The sequence below is a fragment of the Macaca nemestrina genome, chromosome 10 (assembly GCF_043159975.1).
Source record: "Macaca nemestrina isolate mMacNem1 chromosome 10, mMacNem.hap1, whole genome shotgun sequence".
Classification (NCBI taxonomy): Eukaryota; Metazoa; Chordata; class Mammalia; order Primates; family Cercopithecidae; genus Macaca; species Macaca nemestrina.
Window position 1 is genome coordinate 77,698,175 of NC_092134.1, and position 18,481 is coordinate 77,716,655.

The window sequence follows — 18,481 nt, forward strand, 5'->3', positions numbered from 1 at the left end:
ATTTTTTAAAAATGTGAGTCAGGCAATATTCTTTTGCCATTCCCAATTCATATGCCCGGGGAATTGTGCTCTAGTTACATGGGAAAAAATTTTACAGTGAACTGAAAGAATATTTGAGATGCTATTTTAGCCACTCTTGTGTAACAAGGCAAGTTGGATGGCTATGTTGGTTTACAGATTTTTGTCAAACTTCGTTGAGGAAACCTAGGAACAGGGACTGCAGGAGAATAGGACACTAGCTGGATCATCTCAAGAGAATCTTTAGATCTTCCATTCTGTGGAGGCTGGGAGAGGGGTTTTGTAGTCTTTGGGACTGTTTTGGCTCAAGCTTTTCAGAGAGGGGTTGTTCTAGTTGCCCCCAGTTTCCTGTCCTCTTCCCATCCTTCCTTGGCCTGCATGTCCCAAACCTCATACCACCATGCCCTTAGTGTTTTCTGTCTTGCTCCAGGACCCCATCTTCTTAGTCATTGAATACGAGGTTTCCTGTCTCAGATCCTCTTCACCTCTGGTTCTCCAAGGTGTAAATGTGGCACTTGATTAGGGAGAAGAGCTCAGCACTGAATTCTAAACTCTTTGACTGCTTTTATTTTTTTTTTCAGGTTCAAGTGCTGGATTGTGTCATGTGACCATCCCAAAACTCAGAGCACCCTATGGCCATCTTTGCCCTCTGTCACATAACTTGAAAACTGCCTGATGGCCTTTTTGCAGTGGTTCCCTCCAGGAAGCCTTGATCTCAGTTGAAGAAGTTCTTTCCCGGCATTCCAGTGCCCCTGTCAGCTCCATACTCCTCAGACACCCTTAACAAAGGCTGTCATGCACACAATGTAACAAATACACAAAATAAATGATAATTACACTAATAATGATATGTTCAGAGGGGCACTGGCCAGGTCCACACATATCATAGGTGGGAGGGGGTGCTAACTCCCACTGGGTTGCTGAGCTGTCCCCCAAGCCCCTTTACTCCATGCCTCTTTGGGGGTGGGGAGGAACAGGGGAATGAGAGTTCAGCTCACAGATTTATGTTCATAAGAGAAAGACCCCTGCCCCCGCCACCACACACACACACAAAGGTCTTTATTTGGTGGTATTAAAGGGGCAGTATTCTAAGTGTCCCCCATATTTAATGGCCCAGCTCTCTAGAATCTGTAGAAGGAAGATATACCTGATGCTTATTGCCCAATCCCTACTCTGCGAAGATCAAGAGGCATTTGACCTTGGAGGGAGATATCATCTGTTCTTCACTTCTCTGTTCCTTTCCTTCCACCAAGGAAATGTGAGTGGTGTTGATGGCCGGGTGTGTCTTGTTCTCCAGGATTGGGGCAGAAGGAAGGATGAAGAACAGGGCCAGAGAGGCTTGGGGTTAGCATAGCTGCTATATGGGTGAAGGCAAGCTGAAAAGCCTAACAGCCCCTGCCCATTCCTCTACTGAAACACCTTGTTTCACTTTCTCACTATAAGAATAGGAATAAGATGTTAAAGCTCACCAACATCACCTTCTCAAGGGTGGTCACATACCTTTGCCCCTTCCACCAACTGGCCAAGAGGGAGAGTCATGCTCTTGGGAAGAATGAGCCATCCAGGTTTGCTCACCAGCTTGGGCTTTACTTTAAGTTCAGTACTGTTTTTATCAGACCCGTAACTGCTGGCTCTACTTAGAGTGACAGTTTTGCTGAAGGTTCTTACCCCACCTCTCCTGACATCCTCTAAGCTCTTGCCTGGAGCCAAGAGGCGTGGTGGTGAAGTAAGGATAGGGTGTGGATCAGGAGATTCTCAACTTGGCTTCTAGGCACTGTCCAGCTGGGAGGCAGAGGGGAACTTGTACTCTGAAGCCTGTGACTCCTCTTAAGCCTCACATCTCTTCACCACTACTCTGGTGCCCTGGTTATCTGTCCCACAGCGAGAGGTATTTTATGTCCATAAAGTGCCCGTGGTAAGTGCTCAGAATTCATCTCTTGGCTGTGGCGGGTGCTGTCATTTCTCATTCCATTGAGGGGAAGAAACTGAGGCACAGCGAGTCCAGAGGAGAATGGGTCAGGGTTGTGGGAGGAATTAATGGGCCTAGCTAGTAACTTGAAATGGCAACCAGTCTCTGCCTGCTTCCTAGCCTTCCAAACCCGGGAGTCTCCATCCTTCCCATCCTCTGTTCTAACTGGCCTTGTCAGATGCTTTTCCCCACTGTACTTTCCCCTCCCTGCTGCCAGGTACTGTTAGATTCCAAAAATAAAAGGAAAATAATTATACACTCTGCTTCCTTGTTCTCCCCTCTTCCACCCTGAGCTTTTGGGGTTAGGGGACTAAAATATCCCCCTTCCAGAATCCCTCCCACCTTGGTCTGCTGGCTTTATTCCCTAGCCCAGAGCAGTGATTTGGATTCAAATGCCCTGTAACCTTCAGCCTCCTTACTGCTCCTTTCTTGACCTCTCCTAACGCTTTCCAGACCCAGGGGACTCTAGGGTCTCTATACTCTTTCTTATTGACCTGAAGATAGAGGCTGGGAGCAGGGCCATTCCAGAGGCTCTTTGGTCTCTCTCTTGGCTGAGGGAATTTGGGCTTAAGCAGGCTGCACCCTCTGGCTAAGTAACTCAGTATCATGAGGGTTGACCTGAGGGTTTAAAGTAGCTCTCATCATATAGATCCTGGATGTTGAGGGTTCTCTCTCCCACCCCTCTATCCCCAGCTCTTAAACCCTAACCTCTTACTATTTCCATGACAACTGGCTTAAATTCAACCCATTTGGCTCAGAAAAGGTTGAGTTAGGGTGATAATGGGTTAGAAACTAAACTTCATGTGTCGACCCTCTTGCCCTTTACTCCCATTCCCAACCCTGGAGGCTTTATACAAGTGCTTAAGTGGGTAGGTGTTGGGGAGAGCAGGGTTTGGGGAATAAGGGATAAATGGGGCACAGTGGGCAGGGGCCCTCCTATTCCAGTAAAGCCAAATACCAAAAAAATGAAAAGTCACAATAAATAAATAAATAAAAATTCCCAAATCCTTTTGCCCCTGCCCTCACTTCCCTTCCCCTAGCCACTGTGGAGGGAGAGAAGGGAAAAAGAACGGATTTTTGATTTCTTCTCCTACTGAGTAGTCAGGGGATCTCCCCAAACTATACCAAGCCCCTCACCTTGCCAGTGGAAGAAAGGAGGCTTGGTGTGGGGCTTTCATTTATTACTCCATTTCAGTCTCTTTCTCAGTGTTTTGTCTCTGCCTAGTCTGTCTCTTCTGCCTCTCTCTCTTTGCCTTCTCACTGCTGCTCTTTTTGTTCCTCTGTCTCTATCCCTCTGTCTCTACATCTCTCTGTCTTTTTGTCAAACCTTCGCATCTGCAAACTTCAAACACTCCCCACCCTGACTATGCCCCTCCTTCCCCTTTCCCCCAAACCCCTCACCCCTCAATACCCACCTGCCTCCCTCTGTTGTATTGCACACTGCTTGGTCGGGGAACAGGGTGTGATGTTCATGGGAAGAGTGGAGGGAGCTCTAGGGCTTGGGGGAATGGGGGCAGGGCTGGGGGTCTTGGGGTAGGGTCTGTGGGGGAGGCATCCTCTATCCCCCACCTTAAGAGCAGCCACAGCGATCCACCACCATGCCAGGGATCTTGCCGTAGATAATCTGCTGCTTGTCATTGAAGTAGAGCATGTTGATTGGGGACATCTTGGTGGGGGTACAACAGGGCCCAGCAGAGCCTCTTGGATTGGCCTGCTGCACCAAATGGGTATGCGGATATTTTTGCATGAACATGTACTCGCACTGGCCGGAGCAGTAGTTGGCCTTGTAGCGCTTAGGTGCGATGATCCAGTCCCAGCCGAAAGCCTCAAAGTCCACTGTGAGGGGATATCGGCAGCAGCGGGACTCGCTTGAGTGCTCGTCGCAGTCCAGACCCAGGTTCCGCCGGGAACGTTTTGTGTTCTCTAGGACTCGAAGCTCCATGAATGGATGCTGAGGGTCAGGGAGAGGGGAAAGAAATGTGATACGGCCCTGAACAGTTCCTCTTCCCTGTTCCTTTCCCACCTGCCAGGGGCATCAGAATAGAGACCGCTGACTTCTCAGCTTTTCCATTGCTCCCACCCCCAGAATTTATCTTCTGCCCACTTTTCTTGCCAGCTAGCTAACTCTCCTTCAACTCACCATCTCTAATTCTTACTCTTCTGGCAAACTGACCCCCGTCAGCCCCTTGGCCCAGTGCCTCAACAGCCAGTGTTTGTGTTCTCACAGCTCTTCCATTAACTGACACCTTTACCTTCAAATCCAGTTTTCAGCTGTTGTCTGATTTGGATCCTTGAGAAGTAACAGTTGCCACCGTACTCCTCAGCTCCTCTAGAATGAGCTCCTGACCCCAGAGAAGTAATGCTAGACCCCAACCTCCTTCACATTCCTTGTCTACCTTTTCCAATGTAACCCCATCTCCTCGGGGCCAGGTTACACATATCCACCACCTCAGGCCCCCTGCTCACCAGCCCCTCAGCTCCCGGCCCCAGGGAGGTGACAGCCAGGTCTGTGCCACTGGGATCAAAGGCGTTGATCTCGATGCCCCAGTTGCTCTGTGGCTGGCGGAACCAGCTGTGTAGCACTTGCTTGAAGTCGATGCTCTGCCAATGGCCTGAGCGTGAGTGCAGCTCAATCTTCAGTGAGCGGATACGGATGTGACGCCGGCCTCCGCCCCCTCCCCCTGCGGTCCCTTCCCCAGTTAGGGGTTTTAGTCGCAAAATCTGCAGGTAGACTGTGGCTGGGCGGGGTACAGGCCGTAGGTACACCCACAGCTGGGCCTTCAGTACCTTTGTGAACATCACCTTGGGGCTGAAGTGAAAATGGCAGCAGAGAGGGCTGCCATCTGTCTGTACTGCTGGGTCCGCTGATAAGAGAGAAGGGCACAGCATCAGCAAAGGGTGTTTGTGTAGGGTATCAGTAGTCCTGGGTGGCATTGGCAATCTGGACTTCTCAGCCTGACTTTTCCAATTCTTTACCCTTCTCCCATGCCTGTCTTATAACATGTCTCTGGTACCTAAAACAGCACTTCCTCTATAGGATGATGGCGCTATAAGGCCTTACTGATACGTATTCATTTCCTAATCCACTTGCCCTAATATATAGATTCCCGTCTACCAGATAACCTGCAAAATTATTCCTCCACCACCATCCTTACTGGCCTCCAACTTTTCCCAGCATGTAAGGCTCCAACATTTTCTGAATCTTTGAAGCTCTTTATAGAAGCCATACCTCCTATCACACCTGCTGCCCTTACGTCACCTTGCCCCCTATCTGCTCTGACTTATCTGCTGGGCAGGTAGAGCCTGGCACATCCCTCCGCCACAAAAAAAAAAAAACAAAAAACAAAACAAAAAAAAACACAGGTGGCCTCAGAGAGGGGATAACCCAGGGTCCAGATAGGGAGCATGAGCTAAATTTACCCCATTATGTAAACCAGAATTCAGATCTAGGCTTCTTGCCTCACTCCCATTAGGAATAACACCTAGCAAAATGGAACTATCCAAGCACTTCCTATACATCTGTCTCCCCATTCTCTCCTAAGAAGTTTCTTCAGCTGCTGCTTCATCATCATCACCATGACTGCTCCAGCTCTTGAGGAAAGGAATAATTACCTTCATGGTGTTGCCTCCTATTTGCCTAAAGCACCAGAAATAATATTAAATACACCAGATCAACTACAATGCCTTTTTTTTCCCCTGAGCTTCCTTTGGCTTCTCAGTCTAGTGCTGGTAGGTCATGACAAAGTTTTAACATCCCAACTTTACATTTTGACCCATTTCTCCTTGCTCTGGACCATAAATTGATCCTTCTTGGGTCTAATGAACAATTCTCAATAAATATCTGCCTCTGCTTCCATTCCAGCTGCTCTTCACTGCCTTTCTTAAGTCAGTTGGGAGTGCCCTACAACATGTCTCCATTGGACAGTATATGTCTATCCTCACTCTAGATAGGAAGAATCAGGAATGAGCTTCCAGAGCCATAGAAGCAGAGTCAGGAAGTCTGGGCCTTTAAGTATCCTCCCCATGTCTTGAGTTCTGCAAAATCAGGACGGACTTAGGATGTCCTGTCAGCTTTTCCCCACTCCCACCCTGGGAGAAAGAGGACCTTCTAAGTGAGATGAGGAGGAAAATGCTTAATGAACTTCATATATTCAGGATATGATACCCAAAGTCTCTATAGCTTTTTTTTTTTTCTTGATTATTCTCTGAGGTCCCAGGGCCCTGGCAGTCCAGTTATTTTACTGGCTGGAGCTTCAGTGATGGTGCAATGGAGTAGGGTTTGGGGAGTGAGAATTCAGAGATTACAAGTAGCTGGGGTAGGGAAGCTACTAGTGAGATGGGGAGTGACAAGCAACATCCCAAATAGCATACTCTACCTAATTTCAGCATAGGAATTGCCTGTTTTCTTGCCATTAGGTACTAACCTCCATGAGAGTAGACACTATGTTATTCATACTGTGTCTGTTTTGCTCACCATTGTAGCTTTAGTGCCTCCCATAGTGGCAGACAGCACTCAGTAAATACACAGTCAATGAACTCCCTAAACTCCCAGTCTTAAATTATACAGGCAAGTGCCTGAAAGTTCTTCCTGGCATCTAAATTCTGTTCTTTGACTATAATTGAAGTGGGTTTAATCACTGCCTGATTCCTTACTAACCACTATATAACTTTACTAAACTTCTCAGTGTGATATAATTCTTGCTTCACATGAGTGCTAAGCATTAACTAGAGAATGTGAAAATAGAAAACGAACAAACCAACATTTATTGAGAAGCTACTACTATTTTCGCATTCTCTACTAAGCTCTAAACATAACCCTCCCTCTACCTAAGCTGATCCAGGGTTTGAAGATGAGGGCTACATCTAAGTCTTTGGTTCCATGTACTTGTCCCCCAGTGGACAGGGGACAGTCAGTGCTACAAGGAGGTAGGGCATAGGGAAAAAGGAAAGAGCAGAGAGAAGAGCCAGGGGAGAGACTGGAGATGGTGAGGGAGATGAGTTAAGAGTTGAAGGCAGATGAGTAGATATAGGGAGAGAAATAGAGGCTAGAGTGGAAAAATGCAGGGGATAATCATGGCAAAGGGAGAATAAGTTTGGGAGTTTGAGAATCCTGATGCGGGGGCAGTGATAGAAAGGAGTGGGTGATGGTTAGAAAGCTAAAGGTGGGAGGAAGCTAAACCTAGTGGGGTAAAGGAGAGAAAGGATAGAAAGGGTACAGACGGAGGAACAAAGGAGAAGCAGGTAGAGCCACAGAGGGAAACGGGGCTTGAGAGAGTCCCCAACACACATATGCCGAGCTCTGATGGGGAGGAAAAGGGGCCACATCTGTGTTGAATTGATCGGGCTGGTGGCAGGCAGCAGGTCAGGTTTAGTAGGCGGCGCTGGTGGGAGAGAGAGGTCACTGCACTATTTTCAGCAAATGCCCAACCCCCTCCCTGCACACCACCTCCCCTTCCCCCTACCCTAACCCCCCCCCAACACACACACTCCCAACCATGGCTGGAAGGCCTAAGGGCAGGAGGTTGGGCTGAGAGGGCAGGGGCCTCTTGGTGTGGGGAGGAGAGAAACTCAGGGGCTGGGCTTGGCTCCCAGAAGGGCAGGGGGCTGGGTTCCCAGGATGAAGGCTCGGTGGGAGAGCCTGAGAGGGTAGAGGGAACTAGGGCAGGCAGAGCAGCCTAGGAGAGGTGGGGGCTGGGGTCCAGGGTTGAGGGCTGGGGGAGGGGAGGGAGGGGGAGGGGAACGGAGGCCATCTCTGCTGACAAACACCTCCCCCGATTAGCAGAGCACAAGTCTCTTATTAAAGCGGGTCCCTGGGGATTAGACTATAAAAGTCTCTTTTTCCTTTTCCCCTCTCTCCCTCCTCTCCCCTCCCCTCCACTCCCCCTCCCTCTCTTAAGAGCTCAGCTAGGCTCTTAAAGGGGACGTACAATACCTGGCCGGAGACCCAGTTCCCTACTTGCACAAGTCCTGGGGTGGCACCAGAGTGGAAGTTGGGATGGGATCCCACCAGGTAGTGTCCCCTCCCCACCCACCCAGGCCTCACCTGCACAGCCCAACTCATGTAGGCAGGGTCCCTTCATTTCATGTATTCCCATTGCCAGAGCTAACTCTGGTGGGCTCGGGCCTGTTGGTTAAGGGATGCTAAGGATATTTAGGGGCAAGGGGAAGTCCACAGCCCCATCACCCATCCTGGAAATCTTCACACACACTACACCACATAGACTAGAGTATCTTTTCCCTCTGTAACCTTCATCTTCCAGCAAACTCTTGATCTGAATTCCTCTATAACTCTGTTTCCTAGAAACCCCACCCCCTACCCTCAGTGATCTGAGACTGATCCTACTAGCTTCCATAAGCAGAAGCCTTAAGAATAGAAGGGAAACTGAGGAACCCGAGACCAGATCCCCATGCCTCCCACCCCCACAGCCAGTTAGTTTCCTGGTTCTTTGAGCTTAACAGCCCCGACCAAGTATTGTGGAATTGAGAGGTCTGCAGAAATACCAGGGGCAGTGTGAGGCACTCAGCCTCCCAGATGCACACCTGGGTTCCTGTGCCTCTCCCATGGGGGTGGGCCACTGGGACTCCCCTCAGCCCCCAGCTTTTTATGACCCATCTGCCAATAAACCAGTCTCCCCCGTCTTCTGTTCACAGCCATAAAACCAAACTCTGTGTGTGTTGCAGGGGGCTGTGGGAAGGGGGGAACTTTGCCAAACCACTAGGGAATAAGAGAGGCCTGGTTCCCTGTAGTTGGGGAGGGGGGAGACCTCAGTGGGGGAGAAGGAGAAGGAGTCACCTGACCCTAGGGAGAGCTGGAAAGGGCGGGGGGGGGGGGTGGCGGGTGTAGTATTCGCCTGGATTTTCCAGGTCATAAAATTTCAAAGCAGCTCATGTCTATTATATATGTTCATCTTCCGTTTGGTCAGGGGCTCGGATGCCTGGGTTCCCGCTCCCCCATCTATTTCTTTCTCTTTTTTCCTAGGTCTTCCTCTCTCTCAAGTCCAGCTGCGGTAGGGGCGGGCAAATAAGGGATGGAACACTAAGGTTTGAGTAGCCAATGAGTGTCCTTAGCCCCCAGCGCAATGGAGTTGAGTTCTCTGAGCTCGGTCAGTATCAAGAAGGCACAGCTTTTCCACCCCTTCGGATACCCGGTCTGAGACAAGGCTCAGGATGGAAAGGGTGCCAGCTGGGTTGCCAGGAGGTGTACAGGCTCTGGGACCCTATTCTTGGGAGAGAGCACACAGTTCTCTGCAGCCGAGTGGGCACGCTGCGAAAGGAGCACGGAGTGGGGAGTTAGCGCCAGGGCCACTGGGAGGCAGGGAGCACTGCAGTCCAGCTGGGGCTGCGGGGGTCCTGCAGCCTCCCGATTCTGTTCTCCAGCCTCCCAGCCACGGCTCTTCAGGACAGAGTCGCTGCCCAGCCCCAGCTTCCCCGGACTCCAACAACGGTCTTTTTCGCATACTGGGGGTGGAAGGCAGTATCTCGAAACCCTCCCCATTTCCCCCCGCCCCAACCTCCGGAAACTGGGCGTGCATACAACTTTGCAGCCCATCTCCATCGCTCGAAAAACTTCTATGAAGTAGCCCCCGCTCCCTAATTCGTCAAGTTTTCGCAGGAAAAGCTTCCGGGCCGGGGCAGCAGGGAGCGCCCCGCTTGGAGCAGAAGGCGCCCATCGCGGGGCCAGAGCCAGCACCCCACTGCTCGCGCCCCGCAGCCCACTTACTCTCCTGGGCCATGCTAATGACGGTCTCGGTGGTGGCGTGGTACTCGTCCTCCTCCAGGAAGTCCTCGGGCTGCAGCGCGTCGCCCTGGAAGTCGTGTAGGTCCAGGATCTGCTGCAGCGGCGGCGCCTTGGGCAGCAGCTGCTTCACCACCTCGCGGCTGATGTTGGGCGCCTCCTTGAGCCGCAGTTTGCTCAAGATCTGCGACTTGATGCTCTCTAGGCGCAGCTCGCGGCTGTGCTGCCGCCACACGCACACGGGGCAGCCGTCCGGCTCGGGCGCCACGGACGGGGCTGGCCGGCTAGAGCGCTCCCCCCCGACCCCCGCCGCTGCCGCCGCCGCCGCCGCCGCCGCCGCCGCCGCCGCGGGGCCCTCGGCCGCCTCCCCCCGGGGCCGCAGCTCCAGGGCGAGGAGCAGGAAGCCCAGCAGCAGCGGGGCCGCGAGCACCATGCTGGAGGGGAGGGGAGGGAGGACTGGGGGGCGGGGACGCCGGAGTCCCGCGGGGAGGGGGCGGAGGGAGGAGGGAGGGAGGAGGAGGGGGTCCGGGCGGCGCGGGATTGGGGGCTGCCCGGCCGAGGGGGGACCCGGGGGGCCGGGGGCGGCGGGCGCGCGGGCGGGGCGGGCGGGCGGCCGGGGCGGGCGGCTGGGGGGGCCCGAGCCCGGGCCAGGCCCTTTATAGCCCCGGCCCCCGTGTCGTCAGCGGCCGCGATTGGCTGCGGAGCCAACAAAAGAGGCAGCGCTGTCATCCGAGGCGAGAGAGGGAGCCGGAGAGATCCGAGGAATAGAGAGAGGGAGGGAGTGAGGGAGCAAGGGCCAGAGAGAGATGAAGAGACAGAGATATGAGGGGGCGGGGGGGTGGGGGGCGGATATAGGGGAAAGTCAGAGCCAGAGAGACCAAGGAGAATCAGAGAGAAAAAGGGGGACGAGACAGAGATAGGAAAAGGAGGAGGAGGAGAGAGGGAGAGACAAAGGAGGAAAAGAAGAGTCAGGGGGAAGATGCAGAGGTGAGAGACTTAGCTAGAGAGGGAAATAGTGTGTCTGTGGGAGACACAGAACCAAGGAGGAGAAAGACTGGGACAACTAGTGGGAGAGTTAGAGTGGAGACAAAAATGGGGAGAAGAGGGGTACCACTAGACAGGGGGAGACAGAGGTCTACAGAGCCAGACCACAAGAGATCGGGGGTCATGGAGATGGGAACAGGGGCAGAGGAACACAGGACAGAGGAGTGCCCTGGGAAAGAGAGGTGGGGAGAGAAATCAGGATTGGGGAGGAGAGAGAGGGGCACAGACAGGGAGATACCAAGGGAGCCCCTGAGGAGGTAGGTGCAGGGGATTGGGGGTGGGGGAGAGGAAAGGCAGAAACTCCTGAGAGAAGGAGCCACGAGAGTCAGCCTCGGTGGGAGCACGGAGAGCCCAGGGGACAGAGGTGGAGAACTTGAGACCAGAGGAGCTCTAGCCATCAGAGGTAGCCCAAAGAAGATGCTCAAAGAAGCCGTGGAAGGAAGCATCAGGCTAGGCTCATCAGAGGGATTAAGGGGACTAGGAGAGGAAGAGGTCAGGGACAACCCTAAGAAGGTGGAGAGGTGATGGGAAGAACTGAAACAGAGGGAAGACATAGAGCTGGGAAGACTGTGAGCTTGAAATTGGGGCTTAACAGGGCTAAGGGAGTCAGCTGGCTGGAAAAGGCAGGAGCTAGAGGCCACTGGGGGAGGGGTGGGAAGGAGATGACTGGAGGCTGCTATACTTGGGGAGAAATCTGGATTTCTGGATTTCTAGCTATATCTTTGGATCTGCAGGGTCTGAGAAGTCTGAGAAGGGGATGGAGGTTGCAAGGGTGAGCATGGGAGAGAAGTCTGCGCTCAGATGCACGAGATGAAATACAGATGTGGGACCAGCCCTAGTCTTCAGGTGTGACCCTGGACACAGCCAGAGAGCAGAGTAGAACAGTACTAAGGTGAAAAACTGTTTTGAAGGTGCTTAACTTCTGACTTCACGTTTTCCAGGCTTATTTCTGGATCTGAAAGCCCTGGAGCAATAGTCAAATCGAAAATGTTTGGGTCACGCTGGGTACGGTGGCTGATGCCTGTAATCCCAGCACTTTGGGAGGCCGAGGCGGGTGGATCACGAGGTCAGGGGATCGAGACCATCCTGGCTAACACAGTGAAACACTGTCTTTACTAAAAATACAAAAAATTAGCCGGGCTTGGTGGCGGGCGCCTGTAGTCCCAACTGCTGGGGAGGCTGAGGCAGGGGAATGGCGTGAACCGGGGAGGCGGAGCTTGCAGTGAGCTGAGATGGCAGATGGTGCCACTGCACTCCAGCCTGGGCGACAGAGAGACACTCCGTCTCAAAAAAAAAAAAAAAAGAAAAAAGAAAAAAGAAAATGTTTGAAGGAATCAGGTCTTGCTAATTTCCTGGCATCCACAATGTTTATTTAATAAATTGATGAACTTTATTATTGGGCTTCTCAGAATAGAGGGGCATTGGTTTCCTCTCTGGAATTAAAGCCCAATAAGATATCTTAAAGTTGGGCTGGCATAGGCATCAGGAGTACCAGATATAAGGATACAGTTGGGTTGAGGAACTGTAGTAGAATAAGGGAAGAAACTGGGGATCTGGGTATGAGGGGAGGAGGTTGGGTAGAGGTTAGGAGGACCAAGCTGGGCAAGCTGGGGAGCTTTGAAGAGACAATCCATTTCCATGGGCAACAGAAACTGAAACCAAAGCAGACTGGAATAAAAACTTAGACAGCTTGTTCCCTCCCTTGCTTTCAACCAAGACATGGGCATTTCAGTGTTTCATCAAGTTTCTTCATCTATAATATGGGGGTCACAATTCCTACCCTTAACTGGTTGTGAGGATTACATATAAGCAATTGATAGTGGCCTTCATGGGCTTCTTCTCTTTCATGATTCTTCCTTTCCTTTCTGATTTTCCAGAGCAGTGATTGCCTTTAGCACATATTCTAGCATATCCTATTTTCTAAAATGTTTCTCTGATGTCATTTCTTCAGCAAAATTGGAAAGGCTGAGAGAGCAAAGTTGGTGTCACCTTCTTCTCCTCCTCCCTTAGAGAAGGTAGTACAGACTTCACTTCCTCACCAAACATGTATCTAGTGGCAGGTGCAAAGATAAATGAGATGCAGCCGGGCGCGGTGGCTCACGCCTGTAATCCCAGCACTTTGGGAGGCCGAGGCGGGCGGATCACAAGGTCAGGAGATCGAGACCACGGTGAAACCCCGTCTCTACTAAAAATACAAAAAATTAGCCGGGCGCGGTGGCGGGCGCCTGTAGTCCCAGCTACTCGGGAGGCTGAGGCAGGAGAATGGCGTAAACCCAGGAGGCGGAGCTTGCAGTGAGCCGAGATCGCGCCACTGCACTCCAGCCTGGGCGACAGAGCGAGACTCCGTCTCAAAAAACAAAACAACAACAAAAACAAAACAAAACAAAACAAAAAAAGATAAATGAGATGCAAAAGTAAGTAAGACTCAGCTCCTTTCCTCAGAGAACAAATAAACTAGAAAAGACACTAGGAAGGCTGGGCGCGGTGGGTCATGCCTGTAATCCCAACACTTTGGGAGGCTGAGGCAGGTGGATCACGTGAGGTCAGGAGTTTGAGACCAGGCTGGCCAACATGGTGAAATCCCGTCTTTACTAAAAATACAAAAATTAGTCAGGCATGGTGGTGTGTGACTGTAATCCCAGCTACTTAAGAGGCTGAGGTGGGAGAATCGCTTGAACCTGGAAGGTGGAGGTTGCGGTGAGCTGAGATCATGCTACTGCACTCCAGCCTGGGCAACAGAGTGAGACTCTGTCAAAAAAAAAAAAAAAAAAAAAAAGAAAGGAGGAAAGAAGGAAGGATGAAAAAGAAAGAAAGAAAGAAAGAAAGAAGAAAAAGAAAGAAAGAAGGAAAGAAAGAAAGAAAGAAAGAAAGAAAGAAAGAAAGAAAGAAAGAAAGAAAGAAAGAAAGAAAGAAAGAAGTAAACAGGACCAGCCAGAACTCTAGGCCAGATGCCTCCTGGGTATCTCAATCTGGGTGTTTCAAGGCACTTCAAACATCACAGGTTAGAGAACTCCTCCTTTCTTTCTCCCTAAAATGTGTCCCATCCTGCAGCTTTTCACTTTAGTGAATGACAATCATCCAGGCTAGAAACTTGAATGTTGTGTTTCACCCTTGTCCTCTTGATCATTTCTGAATCTTTGCACAGGTTGTTTCTTCTTCCTGGAACAACTCACCCGACTGCTTCCACTCCCACCCACGAATCTCTTGGCCAAGTTTACTCTTTCTTTAGGTCTCAGCATAGATCCCATCCAAGAATCCTTTCCTGACTTCAGGTATAGAGTAGCTGCTTCTTCCAGATATATCTGCACCATTCTGTGAGGTATGGAGATTAATCACCTAGCTTCTAGACTAGAAGTAGACTGGCTAGGCTCAAGTCCCAGCTCTCTTCCTTTCTGGTTGTGTGAACTTGGACAAGTTATTAAGCCTCTTTATACCTCAGATTCCTCACCTGTAAGATGGGGATAATTGTGTGTGTATATATATATACACACACATAGAAAGAGAGAGAGAGAGGGAGAGAGAGAGACGGAATGTTGCTTTGTCACCCAGGTTGGAGTGCAGTGGCGAGGTCTCGACTCACTGCAACCTCCACCTCCCAGGTTCAAGCTAAGGATAGATTCACCTATCCTTAGCTGCCCGAATAGCTGGGATTACAGGCACATGCCACCATGCCTGGCTAATTTTTGTATTTTTAGTAAAGACGGGGTTTCACCATGTTGGCCAGATAGGTCTTGAACTCCTGACCTCAAGCGATCTACCCGCCTCGCCTCCCGAAGTGCTGGGATTACAGGCGTGAGCCACTGTGCCTGGCCAAGGATAACAATATTGTACCTATTTCATAAGGTTATGAGGATTAAATGTCTGAAAAACTGTTCTAAATGCATTAGTTATTGCTGTTCCTCCAACGTACAACCCTGACCTTGGGAGACCAGAATGAGCAAGAACTTTTTCGCCAAAGTATTCCTCAACAGTTTTGAATAAAGAATGAACGAGCCCTGCTAAGTGAATTTGATAAGAGTTGTGTAGGGGAAACAAAACAGTGTATTTGTATATATGAGGGATTATTGGTATCTGCCAAATACAGGGAATTAGAGTCAGGAACATTTAAGACAGAAAGGATTTATATCTCCTGATAGCCTTCTCAGTTTCCAAGACTAAACTTAATCCAATAAGAGGACAAGACTGCCATCTGATGGTAGAATCTGGAATATCAGCTCCTTGGAGGTGGAACTAAAACCATGGCTTGTTTTATTTTTGCATACATTGTACATTTTCATTTTAGACATTTAGTTTGAAAAGTTCTATATCATAATGCATTAAGCCTTGTCCTTTCTCCAGTGCCTCCTAGATGTTGCCTCTTTCCTTGAGTTCCCTCAGGTATGGTCCTGTTGGGATCTGCTGAGTTTCAGGAACTAACCCCTGGGTGGTTTCTTTTAGGAGTTTCAGAACTCCAGCTGCCCCAGACTCCCAAAAATGGGGCACTGGTGGCTTTACGGAAAAGAAATTTGGAGGGATCTGGACATTAGATCTTTCCTTATCCTAGTACATGTAAGGTTTGGGGCCCCGCCCACTGTCCTAGTCTCCCTGGCAACTGTCTTCCTGCCAAGGGTGCCCCTCTCCCAGAGTTACCCAGGCAACCTTCAGGCCCGCCTTCTTCAAGGTCCTGACTGGTTCATAGCAAATGTGGGTCACAGCCTAAGGGAGGCATTTAGGCTTAAAATGTATGAACTGCCAGGAGAGAAGGCGGCTGTGTTCCGCGGGAGTGTATGAGGTTTCAGGACCTGCTAGAGAGAGAGGTGCTTGGGTAGATGGTCTGCTACATCCTCAGGAAGAGCTGCAGCTCCCTGGAGCCTGTCACCGGGGTCTGAGGCCAGAGTTGCCTGGACTATGATCAGAAGTGCTGCTGCCAGAACAGGAGAACCATTGTAAGGGAACCCTGTAAGGAGGGACTCTTGCCACCCTGCACCTTCACCACAATGGCCACCTCCACACCCAAACTGCCTTGTCTATCAGAGCTAGGCTCAGTGGGGAGTAGCTATTTTTCTCTCCTCCCTGGGGAGGATCCCTAATTCTATCTCTTCTTCCTTTTTTCTCCTAAAGTTTCTATTTTGAGGGTCAGTGGACTCATTCTTCGGCACTGCAGGGCTTTCTAAGGAGGGGAGGGGCTACATCTCATTGAGGTTTACTCCCCAGCTCTCCTGCTCTCCCTGCATGTGCCTCTAGGGGAGTGGGGAGGCTATTCTGGGCTGGGGATGGTGTGTTAGCAGAGTGGACCCCTTCCAGTCCTCTGCCCACAAATCCTGCAGCCCCAGAGAGGATGTCACTGTAATTACTGTCCTCTCCCACACCACATTCTAAACCCTACAATTATCTTGCTGGGATCACTTCGCAGTCTTGTTAACCTCTTTAGCCCCAAGGCCCTCTAAGAGAAGTTGGGAGTTGGGAGAAGGGGGCCAAAGAGTTGGTGTTTGGGGTGGGGGGCACTGTGGCAGGATACAACTGGGGGACTCTAAGAATCATTTGGGGTTATGTCTTCCTTTGCCTCTGGCCTCCCTCCTGCTCATCCCCAATCTGTCCCCTCTCCCCTTCTCATGGCAGGCCAGCTCTACAACTCCACTGGGTGCAAGCTGCTTCTTATCTTCATTCTTGGCCTCCCTAGGGTCCCCACCTCTTCCCTGAGTTCTCACCTACTGCTCCCTCTCCGGACCCATGGTGGGTCCTCATTGTAGGCCCTGTTTCTGGCAGTGACCAATGCTGCCAGCAGGAGGCACCACTATTCCAGCTGCTGCTCCAGGAAAAGAACGGGTCTGAGTGAAATGTCAGCTTCTCCAAGGACCTTAAAACGCTGGCAGATGGGCTGATCCGGGAGGCGACAAAGCACGGCCTGGGCTGCCAGGTGAGGGAGCTGCTGGGAAGCAGGAGGGAACTGCAGGAGTGTTCAGAGGAAATTCTGTCTCCAGAGGGAACGAAGGAGAAAGCAGAGGATAGTGAAGGTCAAAGTTCTCAGATGAGGGGTGTGTGTGTGTGTGTGTGTGTGTGTGTGAACGGTGAGGGTGTGAGGATAACCAGAGGGTCTGGCTGGGATCTGGGAATGGGAACTTGAAATTGGTGAGGGCAGGAGAAACTGGTCTGGGCTCTACCAAGGGGTGCCAGCACTCCTCACCCTTGGTTCCCTGGGCGGCAAGACCACATCCATGGGGAAGAACCCAACCAGTTTGAGAACAGCCTGGGTGAGTCTGCCATAGGCCCTTCTTTGGCAGGTATCTCAGGTCCTCTGCTGCCCCAATGCATCGCCCAGGCTGTGCTAGGCAGCCTCCAGAATCCAGGGGTTCTCTTTGTAATAGCCCTCTTGCCACACTATATTTTTTGTCTGTGTCTGTAAGGTTGTAAGCACCCTGAAGGCAGGGACATGTCTTCCTTATCTCCATGTTTAGGCTCCCCATACATGGATGAATACATGAATGAATTTTTCCTGAGCCCCTGCCTAGGCCTCTTGACCTTTTAGTCCCAAGGAACAGAAACCTGAGATAACCACCTAGCCCCAGCATCACCTCTTTGTCATTTTTCCTATGTTCATCTCTGTTCCATCCTAGGAAAAACTTCAGTTGTGAGGCTCTGTGATTCTCAGGTAGATACCTCTGTGCTCCTGCGGCTGGTTCTGGGCCAGAACCACATATCAGCTAAGATCCTGGCCAAGGGAGTGCATAAGCAAGACATGAGCCTGGACGAGGCTCCCAAGCTGGATGGGCTGGAGCTGTTCATCCTGCCCACTCACCAGCTGGGCATTTGGATGGACCTCTTGTTAATGATGGCACTGGCTGGGAAGAGACTGGGACAGGAGTGACAATGAGGGGCCAGAGGTCAGGAACTAGGGGCCCAAGAAATGGGGAAAGGAATTGAGGCGGGCCCTGAGGACAGATCCTGGTGAGGGGTGGGGCTGGAGTGTGGGCTTGCGAGAGGAGCTAGACCTTGAGGCTTAAATTGGGGGGTCTAGGCCAAGGCCAAGGCCAAGGTGAGTGTAAGGGGCAGGAGGCTGGATTATCCCTCCCACCCCTACCTTGGCTACGTCAGTTGGGGTGGGGTATCCAGATATTTCTCAAAGCAAAATAATTTTAATTCCCATGAGTCTAAAAATAGGGTATGATAAAGCCTTATCATTCTTTTTTGTTTGTTTTTTGAGGTCCTTGGAGAAGGACTTCAAAACGCTGGCAGATGGGCTGATCCAGGGGTGTTGCTCTGTTGCCCAGGTTGGAGTGCAGTGGCATGATCTTGGCTCACTGCAGCCTCTGTCTCCTGGTTTCAAGCAATCTTCCTGCCTCAGCCTCCTGAGTAGCTAGGACTACAGGCACATGCCACTACGCCCAGATAATTTTTGTATTTTTAGTAGAGATGGAGTTTCACCATGTTGGCCAGGCTGGTCTTGAACTCCTGACCTCAGGTGATCCACCCGCCTCGGCCTCCTAAAGTATTGGGATTACAGGCGTGAGCCACCGGACCCTGATTTTTTTTTTCTTAAAAAAAATAGATGGGGTTTCACCATCTTGCCCAGGCTGATCTCAAACTCCTGGGCTCCTGCCTCAGCCTCTCGAGTAGCTAGGACTACAGGCACATGCCACCATGCCCAGCTAATTTTTTTGTATTTTTAGTATATACATGATTTTGCCATGTTGGGCAGGCTGGTGTTGAACTTCTGACCTCCGGTGATCCACCTGCCT

General features: G+C 51.0%; 2 protein-coding genes across 4 annotated transcripts in view; one reads left to right on the plus strand and one right to left on the minus strand.

The window, feature by feature from the left end:
- The window catches only part of SARN (SAP domain containing ribonucleoprotein), a 69,442-nt gene extending 66,774 nt beyond the window's left edge, over positions 1-2,668 (plus strand). For both annotated transcript variants that reach the window (XR_982692.3, XM_011728657.3), the window contains one exon: positions 600-2,668. Coding sequence is in view for 1 of the 2 variants with exons in the window: in XM_011728657.3 (XP_011726959.1) it covers positions 600-626 (27 nt within the window). In the remaining variant the exon portion in view is untranslated. The remainder of the gene's footprint in view (positions 1-599) is intronic.
- LOC105474381 (growth differentiation factor 11) lies at positions 563-10,155 on the minus strand. Of its 2 annotated transcripts, XR_011609117.1 has the most exons (4): positions 9,708-10,155; positions 4,454-4,851; positions 1,166-3,938; positions 563-808 (listed from the first exon to the last, which is right to left on the minus strand). XR_011609117.1 is itself a non-coding variant. In XM_024790429.2 (3 exons), the coding sequence occupies exons 1-3, from the start codon at positions 10,153-10,155 to the stop codon at positions 3,558-3,560; spliced, it is 1,227 nt and encodes a 408-aa protein (XP_024646197.2). In that variant the 3' UTR covers positions 563-3,557. The 2 variants fall into 2 exon arrangements, 1 of the variants encoding a protein (XP_024646197.2); XM_024790429.2 differs by having other exon boundaries at positions 563-3,938.
- Between the last annotated feature and the right edge of the window lie 8,326 nt (positions 10,156-18,481).